We start from the raw sequence: 14,182 nt of genomic DNA on the forward strand, positions 1-14,182 counted from the left end.
ACTCAGTCCGAATCTGAATCGTAGTCCGGAGAGAAGCAATACCCTAACTTCGGAGCAGGACAAGCCGCTTTGCGATCAGTTTTGTTTATTGAACCAAAGAATCTAATCGTTTTTAAGATTGGTAACTTGTTTATTGGAATTTACTTGTAATTTGTTTAAGGTTTAAAGAAAACCATTAAATGTTTAAAGTTAAAAAATGTATATGAATGTTTAATGTTTGTCCGTTTCTTAAACACAAAAATATCCTAAAAATGTATATTCAAACCCTGAAGTATATTTTTTTAATTTATGGATCCTTGCACGTGCGAGCAGCCAACTACTCATTAAAGGGTATTTCTGATTCGCCGTCCCTGCGAGATTCTGACTCTCTGCTGTGCGACAATATTTGGTTCGAGCGACAAGTTGACTGAAGGTTAGACCCGATCCGATCCGATCGGATTGGAATGTTGGCCCGTCTCGAAAGCGTTGGCGGTTAGACAAAGCCAGCTAGAGGCGGTGGGAGCGAGAGGGGCAGAGCCGCACACACCTACTCTCAAATGAGAATGTTAGTTTATCGGTGTTAGTTTTGCGAGTGTCTCATGATATTTCGCAGAATCGCGGGAATCGAGAAACTCCCCAAAACACAAATAAACTCTTCCGGTGGACAGTGGGCAAAATAAATAAATAAACTGTAAGGGATGGGGGGAGGTTGAGTGGAATTGTATGGAACGAAGCGGAACTAGGAAATGTTATTGTTATTGGCACGCGCGACGTGATCTGGAAAACTAAACTACTGTGCACGGTAAAAATTGAATGATCTGTATTGAATATTCGAATTCTAATGAAATGCATGTAAAGTGTAGTTTTTTACTTTAAAACTACATACATACATACATATGTATATTACTTACCTAAAACCAATTTCAAAAACACCTTTTCAAACTCCCTCTACGCACAAGTATCTGAATTTTTTGTAATTTTCTGGAATTTTATTCTTTTTTATTGCTTTTTACTCTTTGCCCTCGTTTTGTGTGTGTTTGTTGTGTGAGCTTCAAAAGGATGTTCGAACGAAAGGAGGGAGAGAGAGCGAGAGAGCAGCGGGCGTGTAGAATACCGGCGACATAGCAAGCGAAAGGACGAGGATACGGATATCCCATGCACTTATCACCGTGCCATTGCTTTCCAATCCGCTCCAGGCCATTCCATTCCGATCCGATTCGCGTCGAGGGTTTGACAATTTGGAAGCACTTAAAACTAAATCTCTACAGAATGTGCAATCAATCTTTTACAGTATTTCTTTAATAATTTTATGTATTTTTCGTGATTTGTGTGGGTTGGATGCATGGGTGGTGTGTGTGTCCTTTGTGTATCTTATGCCTAAGCAGGACAATTGAATGTAACGAATCGAAATTTTATTTATTTATGAACTAAGCGAATACAATTTTAAAAACACACAAAAAAAAAAAAGAAATCTAAGGGGTAAGTTTATGTTTATGAACGGGGGTCCAATACGCGGACTCACCCCAAATGAGCGATTATAGTGCTCATTAAGGTATGTGTAAGGTGATGCTTTCTAGAGAGTTCTGGGTGTTTAAGAGGTGGCATGTATGAGGCGATAATGTTATCCTTGTTTTGTTTAATCTAATTACATAAATTATGCTAGGATAGCCCATGAGCGTTAAGAAAAGAGAACTACATAAATTAATTGGGTGATGGTTGCAATCCCCATTTCTCTTGGTTGCTTTATGTTGGTTTTTGTTTTCTATATTCTAGGCTCAGTTGAAAGCGGCGTGCCACCAAAAATGTTGGTTAAAATAATCGTATATGGTAACTGGATGCACTGTTCTTTGGAGTGGTTCTTTATCTCTCTCGTTTTACCGAAATTGTTGCAGCTTTAACTTCCGTTCCGTTCCGATATTGGCCTCCAGGGTTCGGGTTTCATCGGTTACTTCGTAATTTCAGTAGCTCAATTTACTTGTTTTTTTGTCTGTTTTGTTTTTTATCAGATCAGTGTAAAATTTCATAGCGCGCCTCCTCCTTTGATTCGACCTTGCTAGCTTTGATCCTGTCGCCTTTCACCTGTTTGTAGGGTTTACGCTCGCACTCATCCATTCTTTAACATCTATCCATTCATACGTATCCGACGTGTTCTGCTACTGCTTACTACTTACTGCTCCTGGTTGATTAGCTAGTCCATGGAACTCCGCCTTATGCCTCTCATAATCTCTTCAGCATGCGTTTCTTCTCCTTGAGCAACTTCTCCTTCTTCTTGTCCTGCAGCTTCTTGTCCAGGCCCGCATGCTTCTTCGTCGAGGGTCCACCATCGTCTTTGGCATCGCCAACAGCGCCTACACCGCATTTGGCAGGCTAAAATAAAAGATATACATATGTATGAGCTAAGTGTGTAAAGCAGCGTGATAAACAATATCATATTGGGATCATTCAACACCTTATGCTAGTATTCCAATGATACACAATCATAACAGAAGGGAAAACCCCTAATTTACCTGGGCATGGATCTCTGTCATCATGCGCGCCCTCTGTGAGTAGTCATCGTATCGTTCCAACAGCATCTTGCCGGCCTCCTCGTTCAGCGCCGATTCCGGATTCGGGACAATAAGCAGGCATTTGATGGTGAGCAGAATGTGCTTGATGCCCAGATCCGGCTTCCAGTCCTTCTTTAGTGTGTTCACACAGATCTCCCCGTTGGCGGCCACATTCGGATGAAAGATCTTGGTGAGGAAGTACGCCTTGGGTGGCGTCAGCGGGAAGTCCTTGTTCAGCGTCAGTTTGACGCGGAAAATTCCAGCGGCGTACGGAGTGCCAGCAGGTCCATCGATCAATGCCTGAATATCCGTCACATCGCTCTCATTGATTAGCACCTTGATGCCTTCCGGTGGCGTGGTTTCCATCTCCTGCAGCTCCCTCATCACCTGCCTTATCGTCTGCGGCGACAGGTTCTCCACATTCGAGTATTGCTGCAAATGGGGGAATGGCATTAGTATGGAATGGCAAAAGTTTATATATACAAAAATTGATTTTAATGACAGGGTTGAGTCATTATTTCTAGTTGGAATTGTACTTATTGGAACATACGAACTTTAAAAATGGATGGCAAGTACAGTACAGTACTTGTAGGCAAGGATTATTACATACAAACTTAACTAACAAAATCACATGTCTCCACAAACAGGGTATTTATTAATGAAATTCATACTCTTAGTATGCTGGAAAGTATTTGTAAGGACGCGATTTTAAGCTCTCACTACTAAACCATTCATAAGATTAAGAAGCATCTGTTGGATAGGATTCTTTACAATCACGGATACAACTTCTTAAGAATCGTTTCGTATTATTATTATTAGAATGCTAACAATTATGTGAGGAACATGCTCATCCTACCGAACTCATGATGTCTGAATTTCCTGCTGCTGTGCGTGTGTGTGTCTGTGTTGATGCGGGCCTGCGCTGGTGTGCGTGCGAATCGCTGTCTCAAGGTTTCAGTTTCGTCAGCTTATTCCTGCAGCTGAGCTCTTCGGCTCTCGGATAGTCGCAATTTCACCGCCTTTTCCCAGCTGCCTTGGAAAAGTGGTCCCAAAATATATGAATATGTGCGTTGTGGGCTGGCTTTAACTATTCCTTTGCGTGTAGACTCCTTATGCTTCCTTTGGCCCCGCTAGTCTCCTTGTCTGTTGTTTGGGTTTATGTTTTCACACGCACTCGTTTAAAGACTATATATATATATGTATTTGGTATAGCACCTCCTCTCGAAAATCTTGATTTTTAGTTTTTCTAGCGACTTAAAATTTTGTTTCGTTGGTTGCTTTTGTTTTGAAATCGATTCGCTCAACTTTGTCGTAGCTGCTGTGTGACCTATCTCGACTCTGGCGTTCACATCTAAACAAATTCAGTTGTCTAATTGGACACTTCACGCTCGACAACAACACACAAAAACAGTTTCATTTTACAGTAACCCTCGTCGCTGGCGCTGCGCTACAATTGGGGCATATTCGTGCTGGCGTCTTGCCTGCCTTCGATTTAAAAGCGGGTTTTTATTTATTTATTTAAAAAACGTCTTTGATTAAAACTGAGCATTTAAATATAGCTAATTCTTGTCTTGTAACAGTTAAGCCTCTTTTTTCGTGCAAACAGCAGCCACTTTGCAAATGTAGCGCATCTGAAGATCCACCCAGCCCACACAAACAAACTGTCTCTACACTAACGCAGCAACATGGCTGCTCAGACTCTATCGATATATCGATATATGCACAACATCGGTTCATGCCTAAGTTACTCTGGGAAATATTTAAAAACAAACAAAGAACATACCGTTATTAAAAAAAAAAACTTATTGTTGTGATAAATTCAAAACCTTTGCTAGCTATATTGAAAACAAATTATTATTATTTCTAAGTCTTTTTAGATACTTTCATTGTTGTTTAAATCTATTGCTTATAGCATATTTGTGGTATTTTAGAAAACTGAAATGGTATATTTTGGTTTTGCATTCCCCACGGTCACTCTGGATCTATTACCATCCGATAACCGATAGTGCCTACCAATATCGAAGTACGATAGTGCCCGATAGGTTCATCCATCCATTTTTTTTATTTAATTAGTTTTAATTTAGATTTCTAACTCTAATTTATTGGCGGCCCCCCACTATCGTCGCTCCCCGCCATCGGTACGCTGCACTTTGGTTCGGTTTCGGTTCGCATCGGGCGTATCGGTTCGATTTCGATCCTGAAGATCAGATCAGAATCTGCGGAACTCAACTGCCGTGTTTTGTGTTGTGTGTGAGGAACGGAGAGGAAAACTGTCAGTGCACTCTTGATCGGGCGGATCGGAGAAAATGTCGAAGAACAAGATAAACACAACGTCCGCAACGGCGGCCAGTGACACGAATCTAATCGAGGTGAAATCGAAGGTGAGTCCTAACTTTCGTGGCCCCCGGATTCCACGCCCCTTTCTGCGGCGCTGAGCTGCTGATTCATGCGCTCAGGAATGGGATTAATAGCTTAAATTGGAGTTCTGTGCGTGGAAAGGGGGTCTTTAGTCTGAGGAGCAATGTGTCTACCAATTTGGGAACTCCTATCTGTTGAGCTCGATTGTGTCAAAGCGGCCAGAGCAGGGATTAATGCTTGGAGTGCGAGGTGTGAGGAGCAACTGGTTTCCATCTTAGAAGCACCCCAAAAGTGACAATTTGCCCTTGCGAATGCATCTTACTTGTCGGAATTCCTGAGCTCTGATATGGATTGTTGCAACACCCTTTATTGCTTGGGCTCTTTGCCTGAAAACCAATCTGTTGCGCCTTACTCAAAAACTACCCTGTTTCGTTCATTTTCTGTAATTTTACAGAGAAGGAAACTTCAGTTATTAATTAGTCAAGGTACAATTCTTCAAGATAAACTCCAGTAATAGCTATAAGGCAGTAGATGTACTGCAATTCAGTGAAGGTCCCATTAAATTAGTAAAATGTCTGCATACAATTGAATCAACAGGTGATGCTGATGAACAAACTATACGGGTTTCAAAAGATTCAGCCCCTTTACTAATCAATACGTATCCTTTAGTTCGATGCAGAGTTTCGGAGGTGGAGCTTCAAGCGAAATGAGGCGGAGCAGAGCTTCGACAAATTCGCATCCCTCATTGAGCAGCTGCACAAGCTGACCAACATCCAGTTTCTCATACTCTACATCGATCCGCGGGACAATGATCTGTTGCCGATTAACAACGACGATAACTTCGGCCGGGCCCTGAAAACAGCACGTCCACTTTTACGGGTCATTGTGCAGCGAAAGGGTGAGTATGGGTATGCATAAGATACAATACGAGCCACTCAACCACAATCTTTTCGTTCACTCTATAGATGATCTTAATGAGTACTCTGGCTTTGGAACGATGAAACCGAGAAACCTCATCGGCAGCATACTGATGGGCCATACGCCAGTGAAGACAAAGGCGCCATCGATATCCATACCGCACGATTTCCGTCAAGTCTCGGCCATTATAGATGTGGATATAGTGCCGGAAACGCATAGAAGAGTGCGGCTACTGAAGCACGGCAGCGATAAGCCCCTGGGATTCTACATACGGGATGGCACCTCTGTCAGGGTGACGGCCAGTGGGCTAGAGAAGCAGCCGGGCATTTTTATATCCCGTTTGGTTCCGGGCGGTCTGGCCGAAAGTACTGGCCTGCTGGCCGTCAACGATGAGGTGATCGAGGTAAATGGCATCGAAGTGGCTGGCAAGACTCTGGATCAAGTCACCGACATGATGGTGGCCAACAGCTCCAATCTGATAATCACCGTGAAGCCGGCCAATCAGCGCACACTGACGTCCACACATCGCGGATCCTTTTCAAGGAACAGCCAGCTGTCCAGTGGGTCACATCACACTAATAATACAAACACCTCCGACGAGATCGAGCACGACGATCAGGACGATATTGTGGACTTAACGGGCGTCACCCTCGACGAGAGTCCAACGTCCACGTCAGCCGGCAATCACAACCATCAGCCGCCATTATCCTCATCACCCTCGTCGCACCACCAGCAGGCAGCCTCCAATGCGTCCACGATAATGGCCAGCGATGTCAAGGATGGAGTGCTGCATTTGTAGGATTAACCCGGCGATACAGCACCTCCAGCAGACGCAGCCAGAACTTAAGCAACGGAAAACGCGAATTCATCGCTGAGAAGTGCAGAGGATTTTCAGTTTATCAGACTTAACTTTCCTTAAGATCGAATAAGTTCGTTAAACTCGAGTCAATTATTTAAAGTTATACAAGTTAGGCCAACTTATTCACATGTACACTGATCGCTTGTATATCGCTCACTTACTAAAGCGACTGTCATAGCTCAACCAGCCATGATTTGAAAAGTCACCTTATAAAATCTATTGGTATTAGCCTGAAAGCCTGATTGATTGAGTAAACAACATATCGGCCATATCCCATTCATTTCTTGTTAATCCTGGCCATTCAAATTTAACGTTCTGCAAAATTTCCAGTCCGATTGTAGGTGAGCAATATATAAAACACGATTGTATATACATGTGTAATCATCATACGACTTTCCTCCATACATTCCACGAAACACTCAAAGTCAAAGAAAACACACCTATTCATTTGCACGTTTTTGAATGCAGTCTCTTGTTTTTATCTTTTTTCCTGGCATATATATATATGTGTATTTAAATTTGTAAGATTTACGTCTTGTTATTATTCTTGCTTGTTGTATTAGACTAGAGTGAGACAGCTAGAGGAGAGAGTGAAATAGAGAGAGGGCATCAAATGCTGAAGGCAGATCAATTTATTTAACTTAACCATTTGAAACGGCAATAATTGTAACAAAATCACATATACGAGCACGAATAATTTATAAAAAAAAAAAACATTCCATTTTATGTACTGTGACAAGTCGGAAAAGCCTAACAAAATTATATTTCCTGATTTGTAAGCCTTGTTTTTAATTTGAGCCGATCATTTTGCGTATATCTGCTATGTTTTGTTTAGCTCAATTTCTTATTTTTTCGGCATTACTCATTATATCTGTTTATTTTAAAAACCATTTGTAATTTTTAACTTTTGTTTTTTCGTCATTGTGTCCAATACTCGTCCAAGTTCTTTGTTGTCATTGTCATCACTTAGAGTTATGGAGAAAGGATAGAAAAACGAGGAGATAAAGTTAACAAAACGTTAAGATACAAACGAAACACCAACAGCGCCTTCGCCTTCAAGAGAGCAATTCGATACTTTTTATATATATACAAGAGAATATATAAACGAATACAATCTATGTTATGTACGTACCCCTGTACACACAATTGAATTGAAGTCTGTGTATTCGCTTTAGTAAAATTGAGAAAACGCCACTCACGGCAGATGGGATGCAATGCGATCTGCTCGACTTGAAGTTAACAATATTAATATTTATGGGTCGCAACGGGCATAACTAACCCCATACGAACGTGTACCCTGGGTAGATAGCAAGATCTAGGATAGACAGCAGCGAATCTGAAACTATAACTAAATGCGTATCGCCGCCCAACCACTCCCCTCATATACCCATTTCACATATACCCTTGCATTATCGAGAAATCTGAACTTACATCGAACAAAAGTCGCCAGAATATCCCGATTTCCAAGCAAACGCATGTATATATATATATATACAAAAGCTAATGTGTATTCCCGCTAAGCAACTGAAAAGACCGAAAAGCAAATCACGAAAGAAAACCTTATATTTTGATGTATGTATTATTATTTTTTAATAAACCTAAGAGAACTTGTAACCGATCTGGTGTGTAATTGGTTTTTTCCTGGGAGGCTATAGCAAAACAATGTAAGTTTATTGTTTATATCACAACCAATTCGAGGCGTTAAAGTATACAAAAAAGTTAAAAATGATATTCGGTTCCTGCATTTATAAACGAAAAAATTGTTTCCCTCTGTAAGCAATACTTTTCAATTCAACTGAATTGCTTTCACTTATTTTTAGCTTACAAAAATCAATTTAAATACATTAGCCGGGCCTTAATCAAAAAAGATCTTACATATACCCTTTTGAAGACTGCGAATTAAAAAACCAGTTAACGATATAGTTTTTGTTCCATTTGGGGATTCGATTTATTCGACCACTCTTTTGCTTGCTGAATATGTACAATTTGCTTAAGTGTGCATTCGCGTTTTGGGGCTTTAACCGTAATTGGTTTGTTCTTACAGGGTAAAAATTATAGCTAATTAATTGTACATTCAAAACAAAAATGAGTCATCTAATCAAATTATATTCAAGAGGAAGATTGTGGAGTTCGGAGGCTGAGAATGATTATCAGTCTAATCGCTTTCTGTCGCAACATTTGCGCCATTGTTCTCCAGGCACTGCCAAATGGTCTTGGCCGCTGGACGATCCTCGCTGAGAGCATTTGTGCACAGATAAAACAGCTCCACGACGCAGTTGTAATCGTCGCTAAGTTGAAAGGCCACTGGCAATGGTGGTCGTGTACCATAGGCGGAATGAAGGTTATTCAGTGTAAAGTAAGAGATATCGTTCTCCTTCGTGTCATCATCTTCTTCATCGTCTTCCTCCTCCTCTTCCTTCTCCTCCTCATCATCCTCCTCGTCATAATCTTGACTCATATCGTTGTCTGTGTGTTCTTCCATTGCAGAAGGTAGTCCGTTCTTGTTTTCATCGCTGGAGAAGTCCAACTGTTTGCACTGCAGCTTGTCCGTGTCGGTGGGTAAATCGTGCGAACTGTCCATATCCTCTCCCAGTGCTGCATCAAGCTCCAAGGTATGTGGAGGCACCAAAGCAAGGGTTTCGTAGATAACCAGGCCAAAGCTGAATATGTCTGCCTTGCTGTCAATAACATCCACTTCGTCTATGACCTCCGGTGCGCACCAGAGGTTAGTTCCTAAAATATTAAGACATAAGTGGTTAATTTGACTGAATGTGAAATTATTTATATCATATGGGGTCAGTAAACTCACCCACATAGCGCAGTCCGGGATTCTTTAGGAAATTAACCTCGCCCTGCTCGTCCAGCGGAAGAGAGACTCCAAAATCGCACAGCTTACAAATCTCAAACTCGCCTTTGACCAGGACATTAAAGGACTTAAGGTCGCCGTGCATGAGGTGAGCTTCGTTGTGAAGAAAGTCTAGTGCCTGGGCCACGTCCATGATCATCTTATAGGTATGTTTGGCCGGCAACGGGCCCAGATCCTCGTCGTGTCGCTCCTCGAGTATGGAGCCCAGTGAAGTGGTGCACATTTCAAGTGCCAGTGTGTTGATGCCCTCGTCATTGGTGATAACGCCACGGAATCCCACGATGTTTGGATGCTTCAGTTTGCTGTAAAGTCAAAAGGTGCTGTTTATAGGGGGCAATTATTACAGCAATCCTGCGTAGTGTGTATAAAAAATGCACATTTTACGCAGTCACCTGTAGGTAACTCGATGCATTGGAAGCAAAAACTATGTACATCTAATAATAGCTTTATTTACTAGTATTGAGTTTCCCGGCTGAAGTGCGATGACTTAGGATCTTACTTGGAATATTTTGTTTGGTAATGCTATAATTTTTGTAATCTAATAAAGATTCTTTTGTTTAAAAGATGGGATATATGCAAAATAACATTTTAAGCTGGAATTTAAGGATGATCTATTCAATTCGAAGTGAGCCTAGATTACAATGGGGTATTTTAGCGAGCATGGACTGCAGCTGCTCAGCTGTGGGCCACCCTAATGAATTGCTGACCCACATATCGGATCACCCTAGCACACACGCACATTCAGCATCCGCACACGCACAAACACATGCACCCACACGCAGGACACCGACACATACTGCCAATTTGATTGGGCTTCTGGATTTGGATGAGCCTACCGCAGGATATCGGCCTCGTGAACAATTCGCTCGTTGAAGAGTGTATCCTTCTTGACCCGCATGTTCTGCGTGATCCGCTTGACGGCCCAGGGCGAGCGGATTTCGCCGAGACGAGGCGAGCGGTCCAAGCGGTAGACCCGGATCCCAGTGCCGTGGCCCAGGGTCTTCATCATCGGCGATGGCGGCACGTTGATGGGAGTGCTGCTGTTCTGGACATTCTCCAGGTGCAAATTTCTTAGCTTGCGGCGTGGCGTGTCCATCGCAGCAATAGTAAAATTCAATTAAACCAAAATTAAAGCGACGCGCACAAAACACCGTTTAAACTGTAAATGGAATGCAACAGTGTTGGTGTTGTGTTTGGTCCTAGGCGATAGAGTGACCGTGGCGTCTCTTTTGACTGGAATTAATCGCAAAATAGATGCTAAGCGCAATGTTCTTGTTACTGCCTTGTAGAGCACTCAAACTCTACTAAGTAATAGCTTATAAACTTCCGTCTGAAGTAACTGAAAAACAAAACACACGCCTGCTGTTCTAGGGCGCTGTGCGACTGGTCACACTGAATAGTGGACCGGCGTGCAGTACTAAATATTTAGTCGTTGGCATTCAAATTGCTCCTTATAAATTCCAATTAACTACGAATTATAAGAAATAGAATCCAGTTCCATAATGTTGGCAACGAAATTGGATGGAGTACCTAATACAAGGCCAACAAATATCCGTTTTTAATATATAAAAGTTAGCAACACTATTTTCCATGTTAATACCGGTCGTTTTGTACCGTTAAGCTTTAAATTAAATATATGACACTTAGCCAAGACGCGAACCCATACAGGTGCGTGTTACCCAGACAGCAACCGACACAGAAGTACCGCATTTCGTTGGTATTATTTTCACACCAACAATTGGCGCGAAAGCCGTGCCAAAGCAGAGATGCGATAAAGAAGAGGAGTGCAGAGAGGCGGCAGTCTGTGGAGAAACACCAGTGGAATCGCACACAAGCGCGGCGATTCGAAAGCGGACGTGTGTGAAAATCCAGACCGCGGGTTTTTTAAAATTTTTTGTTTTATTTTTTCGCGTGCGGTGTGGGAGGGTGTCACATCCAAAAAACACAAAGCGACAGCAACAACAACTCCGTTAATATTCTGGATCGGGCACACACGCACACAAACATAAAAAAACCGAAATATACACATGCTTGGCGGAGTTCGTGATTTAAAAATAATACAAAACACCAGAATTAAATATACGCGCACGCACACACACACGCGTATGTAAGGTGCAAAATAAAGTTTCTTTACTGGTTTCTGGTGTTAACAACAACAAAAAACATGAATAACTAAAGAAGAAACCGAAAATATAAACGAAAAGAGGAGCCGCAAAAATGCCACTCAGCTGTTACGGCGAAAAAACAGCGAAAAACGCCAAAAACATCGAAAATCAGGTGTAGCGAGAGAGGAAATATGGTGATTAAAACAAAGAGTGGAATTGGAAACGAAATCGTTAAAAATCAAATAATAACAATAACTACAACAAAGGCGGCGGCAACCTGCTCTTGAAATTGCCACAAATCTTGCTTTAATCTTTTGTTTTACAATAACCCCCAAAATCGCCATAAGGCACAAGTGCAATAAAAACCATAACAACAACAACAACAGCAAGAACAAACAAAATCAATATTCAAATTAAGCAGCAGCACCAACAACAACAACTCAACGAGCCGAGTCGATAAGCTAAACGATAAGTGCGAGAGCCAAAAAGGGGAGAAGAGCGCTCGACAGAGAGCGCGCGAGAGAAAAGCCGAGAGAGTGAGAACACAGCATCCACCCAAACCAAATCCACAAAATTACCACCCCCACAAAATGGGACGTCGAACGTATTTAAGCCGGTCCTCAACGATTTCCTACCCCAGCAGAATCGAAGGATGGCTGGATGTCTGCGGTGAGTGGGAGTTACATATGTACATACATATAACATCATAGACTTCATAGTGAATATCTCTCTAATTTATGTTTTATAAGTGAAATATAGGGTTGTAGTGTAACCTCATTCAATAATAATGAACTTAAATGAACTTAATGAAACTAAAGTTTAATGAACCATAAAGTTAGTTAGCGGGGATGCTGTAATCTGGTCCCTTTTATCGAACCTAATGGTTTTCAATGTACGATTATCTCTTTCTCTTAAACCTTAAAGATTAAGATATTGTCATACCCTTAAACTAAATGATTGGTTAATTCATCCAATTGATCCTATTGAAGCCCTGTCTAAATAAGGAATAGCTACATAAACATAGTTTTCTATAACTATCCCCTGGATTTTTAATTACAAACTCAAAACTAAGATTACTTTAAAAGTTAATAGTACCAGGAGATAAGGGAAACAATTGAAGACAAATAATGGTACCCAAAAGTGCCCACCGTCGGAAAACAAATGTTGCGATTAGAACCGCAACTCAAAGTAAACAAATAGATCTAATCTAATTTACTATTAGGTACCATTAAATACAATTTACTAGATACAATCTTTATGTGTACTGCTGCTAATGAATGCGGCTCAGATTGAAGTTGGCTAAAGAGCTACAATGTCTGGTATGAATATACGTTTTAATGGTAACCATTACTAAGGAAGCATTCAATTGAGCATAGCAAATTTTCAATGGGAAACTATGCTTCTGGAGTATGCCAACACACGAAAGTCAAACCCAGTGACCAACTCGAATTGTTTATCACTTGGCTATACATTTAACACCTTTTTAAAAGTGCATAAAAATGGTGAGCCAGTGTTCATAAGTTGGCTTTTTAATGTGGCAGGTTCATATGTGGGTTTTGCCGTGGAGAGGGGAAATTCGGATGGAAAAGTGCCCTACCGGCGGATGCGGATGTGGAAGCAGTTGCGGATGTGGATGCGGATGTATAATGTTTGGTTTGGTGTGGGCTGTGGGATGAGCTCTCTCGAGTTAAGTGTCTTCGTGTCACCTGTGCAAATTCCTTGGCCTGGGAAAAAATACCTTTCCACATTTTTCGGGCAGGTTCATGTTTGTGGACTAGCGTTTTTCCCCGTTATCTCACATTTTACCTGTCGCAGGTTGTCGCTGCCTTAGTTGTTGGTGTTGTTTCAGCGAGGGGTTGCTCGTACGTCCCTCGGAAAAAGGTGAAAACACACACACACACACAAGTACACTGCAAATACCCAGGCGAATAGACAACAAAGCCCCTGCGCAGGGTCTCTCCTCCCATCGAATGTTCAGGCGACCAAAGTGTCGAAGGTGAAGTGGAAATCTTTGGACGGAACCCCAAGATCGTTTGTATTATGTACATATATATGCATACTGCTTTTGGAGAGCTAAAAGTAATAGAGGATAAACGTACAACTAGAGTCAATCTCTTAGCACAACTTCTTAGAAATAATACATATAAAAACTATAACCAATCTATTAAAATGTATTCATAAACTAACAAGCTCCGCATATTTAAACAAATTTGTAAATCACCACTTATTTCTATTTATTCCGGAAAACATATTGCAGTAAATAATACTTTGTATAAGGGGTTTCATGCAGAAGTTTTTCAAATTAATTAATGCAGTATTGAATAAAAGTATTTAAAGCTAGTTAATAAAAGCAGTTTAAAAGCTATTGTCTCAAAACAGATATAAATTAAATCTATAACTGGTAAAAGGGTTTCACCACGGCAAATAGTAAATGTTTTTGTCGCCTGTGACCGATATGCCCATGTGCATTTGGATTAGCATGGGCCATTGGGGGAACACGTACAGCAGAAATTGGTAATAGCAGACAGCCACACACACACACACACAATCA

The 14,182-nt window shown here is 41.3% G+C and overlaps 4 protein-coding genes across 12 annotated transcripts in view; 2 read left to right on the forward strand and 2 right to left on the reverse strand.

Moving 5' to 3' along the window:
- Window positions 1–97: 97 nt before the first annotated feature.
- On the reverse strand, window positions 98–4,205 carry CG8188 (uncharacterized protein). Of its 4 annotated transcripts, none has more exons than NM_001298455.1 (3): window positions 3,382–3,958; window positions 2,487–2,957; window positions 98–2,346 (listed from the first exon to the last, which is right to left on the reverse strand). In NM_001298455.1, the coding sequence occupies exons 1-3, from the start codon at window positions 3,388–3,390 to the stop codon at window positions 2,197–2,199; spliced, it is 630 nt and encodes a 209-aa protein (NP_001285384.1). In that variant the 5' UTR covers window positions 3,391–3,958; the 3' UTR covers window positions 98–2,196. The 4 variants fall into 4 exon arrangements, with proteins under 4 accessions (NP_001285384.1, NP_573237.2, NP_001285383.1 ...); NM_133009.3 differs by having other exon boundaries at window positions 953–2,346; window positions 3,382–4,205; NM_001298454.1 differs by having other exon boundaries at window positions 953–2,346.
- Window positions 4,206–4,532: 327 nt separating this feature from the next.
- par-6 lies at window positions 4,533–8,277 on the forward strand. 2 transcript variants are annotated; one of them, NM_133010.5, is made up of 3 exons: window positions 4,533–4,906; window positions 5,553–5,781; window positions 5,849–8,277. In NM_133010.5, exons 1-3 carry the CDS (start codon window positions 4,832–4,834, stop codon window positions 6,598–6,600), a joined length of 1,056 nt encoding a protein of 351 aa, NP_573238.1. In that variant the 5' UTR covers window positions 4,533–4,831; the 3' UTR covers window positions 6,601–8,277. The 2 variants fall into 2 exon arrangements, with proteins under 2 accessions (NP_573238.1, NP_728094.1); NM_167575.2 differs by having other exon boundaries at window positions 5,849–7,809.
- A 304-nt stretch (window positions 8,278–8,581) lies between these two features.
- CG8173 (uncharacterized protein) lies at window positions 8,582–10,834 on the reverse strand. The gene is made up of 3 exons (NM_133011.3): window positions 10,363–10,834; window positions 9,470–9,828; window positions 8,582–9,393 (listed from the first exon to the last, which is right to left on the reverse strand). Exons 1-3 carry the CDS (start codon window positions 10,620–10,622, stop codon window positions 8,816–8,818), a joined length of 1,197 nt encoding a protein of 398 aa, NP_573239.1. The 5' UTR covers window positions 10,623–10,834; the 3' UTR covers window positions 8,582–8,815.
- Window positions 10,835–11,324: 490 nt separating this feature from the next.
- raskol overlaps window positions 11,325–14,182 on the forward strand; it is a 41,864-nt gene continuing 39,006 nt past the window's right edge. For all 5 annotated transcript variants that reach the window (NM_133012.5, NM_001201734.3, NM_001298457.1 and 2 more), the window contains exon 1: window positions 11,325–12,300. In NM_133012.5, the coding sequence (NP_573240.1) occupies window positions 12,222–12,300 (79 nt within the window). In that variant the 5' untranslated portion in view covers window positions 11,325–12,221. The remainder of the gene's footprint in view (window positions 12,301–14,182) is intronic.

This window comes from Drosophila melanogaster, chromosome X (assembly GCF_000001215.4).
Source record: "Drosophila melanogaster chromosome X".
NCBI lineage: Eukaryota > Metazoa > Arthropoda > Insecta > Diptera > Drosophilidae > Drosophila > Drosophila melanogaster.

Coding starts and splice junctions, on each gene's coding strand:
- CG8173 (NM_133011.3), bottom strand. CDS start 10,622: ATGGACACGCCACGCCGCAAGCTAAGAAATTTGCACCTGGAGAATGTC. Junction 9,829..10,362: donor CACGAGGCCGATATCCTGCG/GTAGGCTCATCC, acceptor TTGACTTTACAG/CAAACTGAAGCATCCAAACA. Junction 9,394..9,469: donor TCCCGGACTGCGCTATGTGG/GTGAGTTTACTG, acceptor TTAATATTTTAG/GAACTAACCTCTGGTGCGCA.
- CG8188 (NM_001298455.1), bottom strand. Junction 2,347..2,486: donor TGACAGAGATCCATGCCCAG/GTAAATTAGGGG, acceptor CTTTTATTTTAG/CCTGCCAAATGCGGTGTAGG.
- par-6 (NM_133010.5), top strand. CDS start 4,832: ATGTCGAAGAACAAGATAAACACAACGTCCGCAACGGCGGCCAGTGAC. Junction 4,907..5,552: donor TAATCGAGGTGAAATCGAAG/GTGAGTCCTAAC, acceptor CGTATCCTTTAG/TTCGATGCAGAGTTTCGGAG. Junction 5,782..5,848: donor GGTCATTGTGCAGCGAAAGG/GTGAGTATGGGT, acceptor TTCACTCTATAG/ATGATCTTAATGAGTACTCT.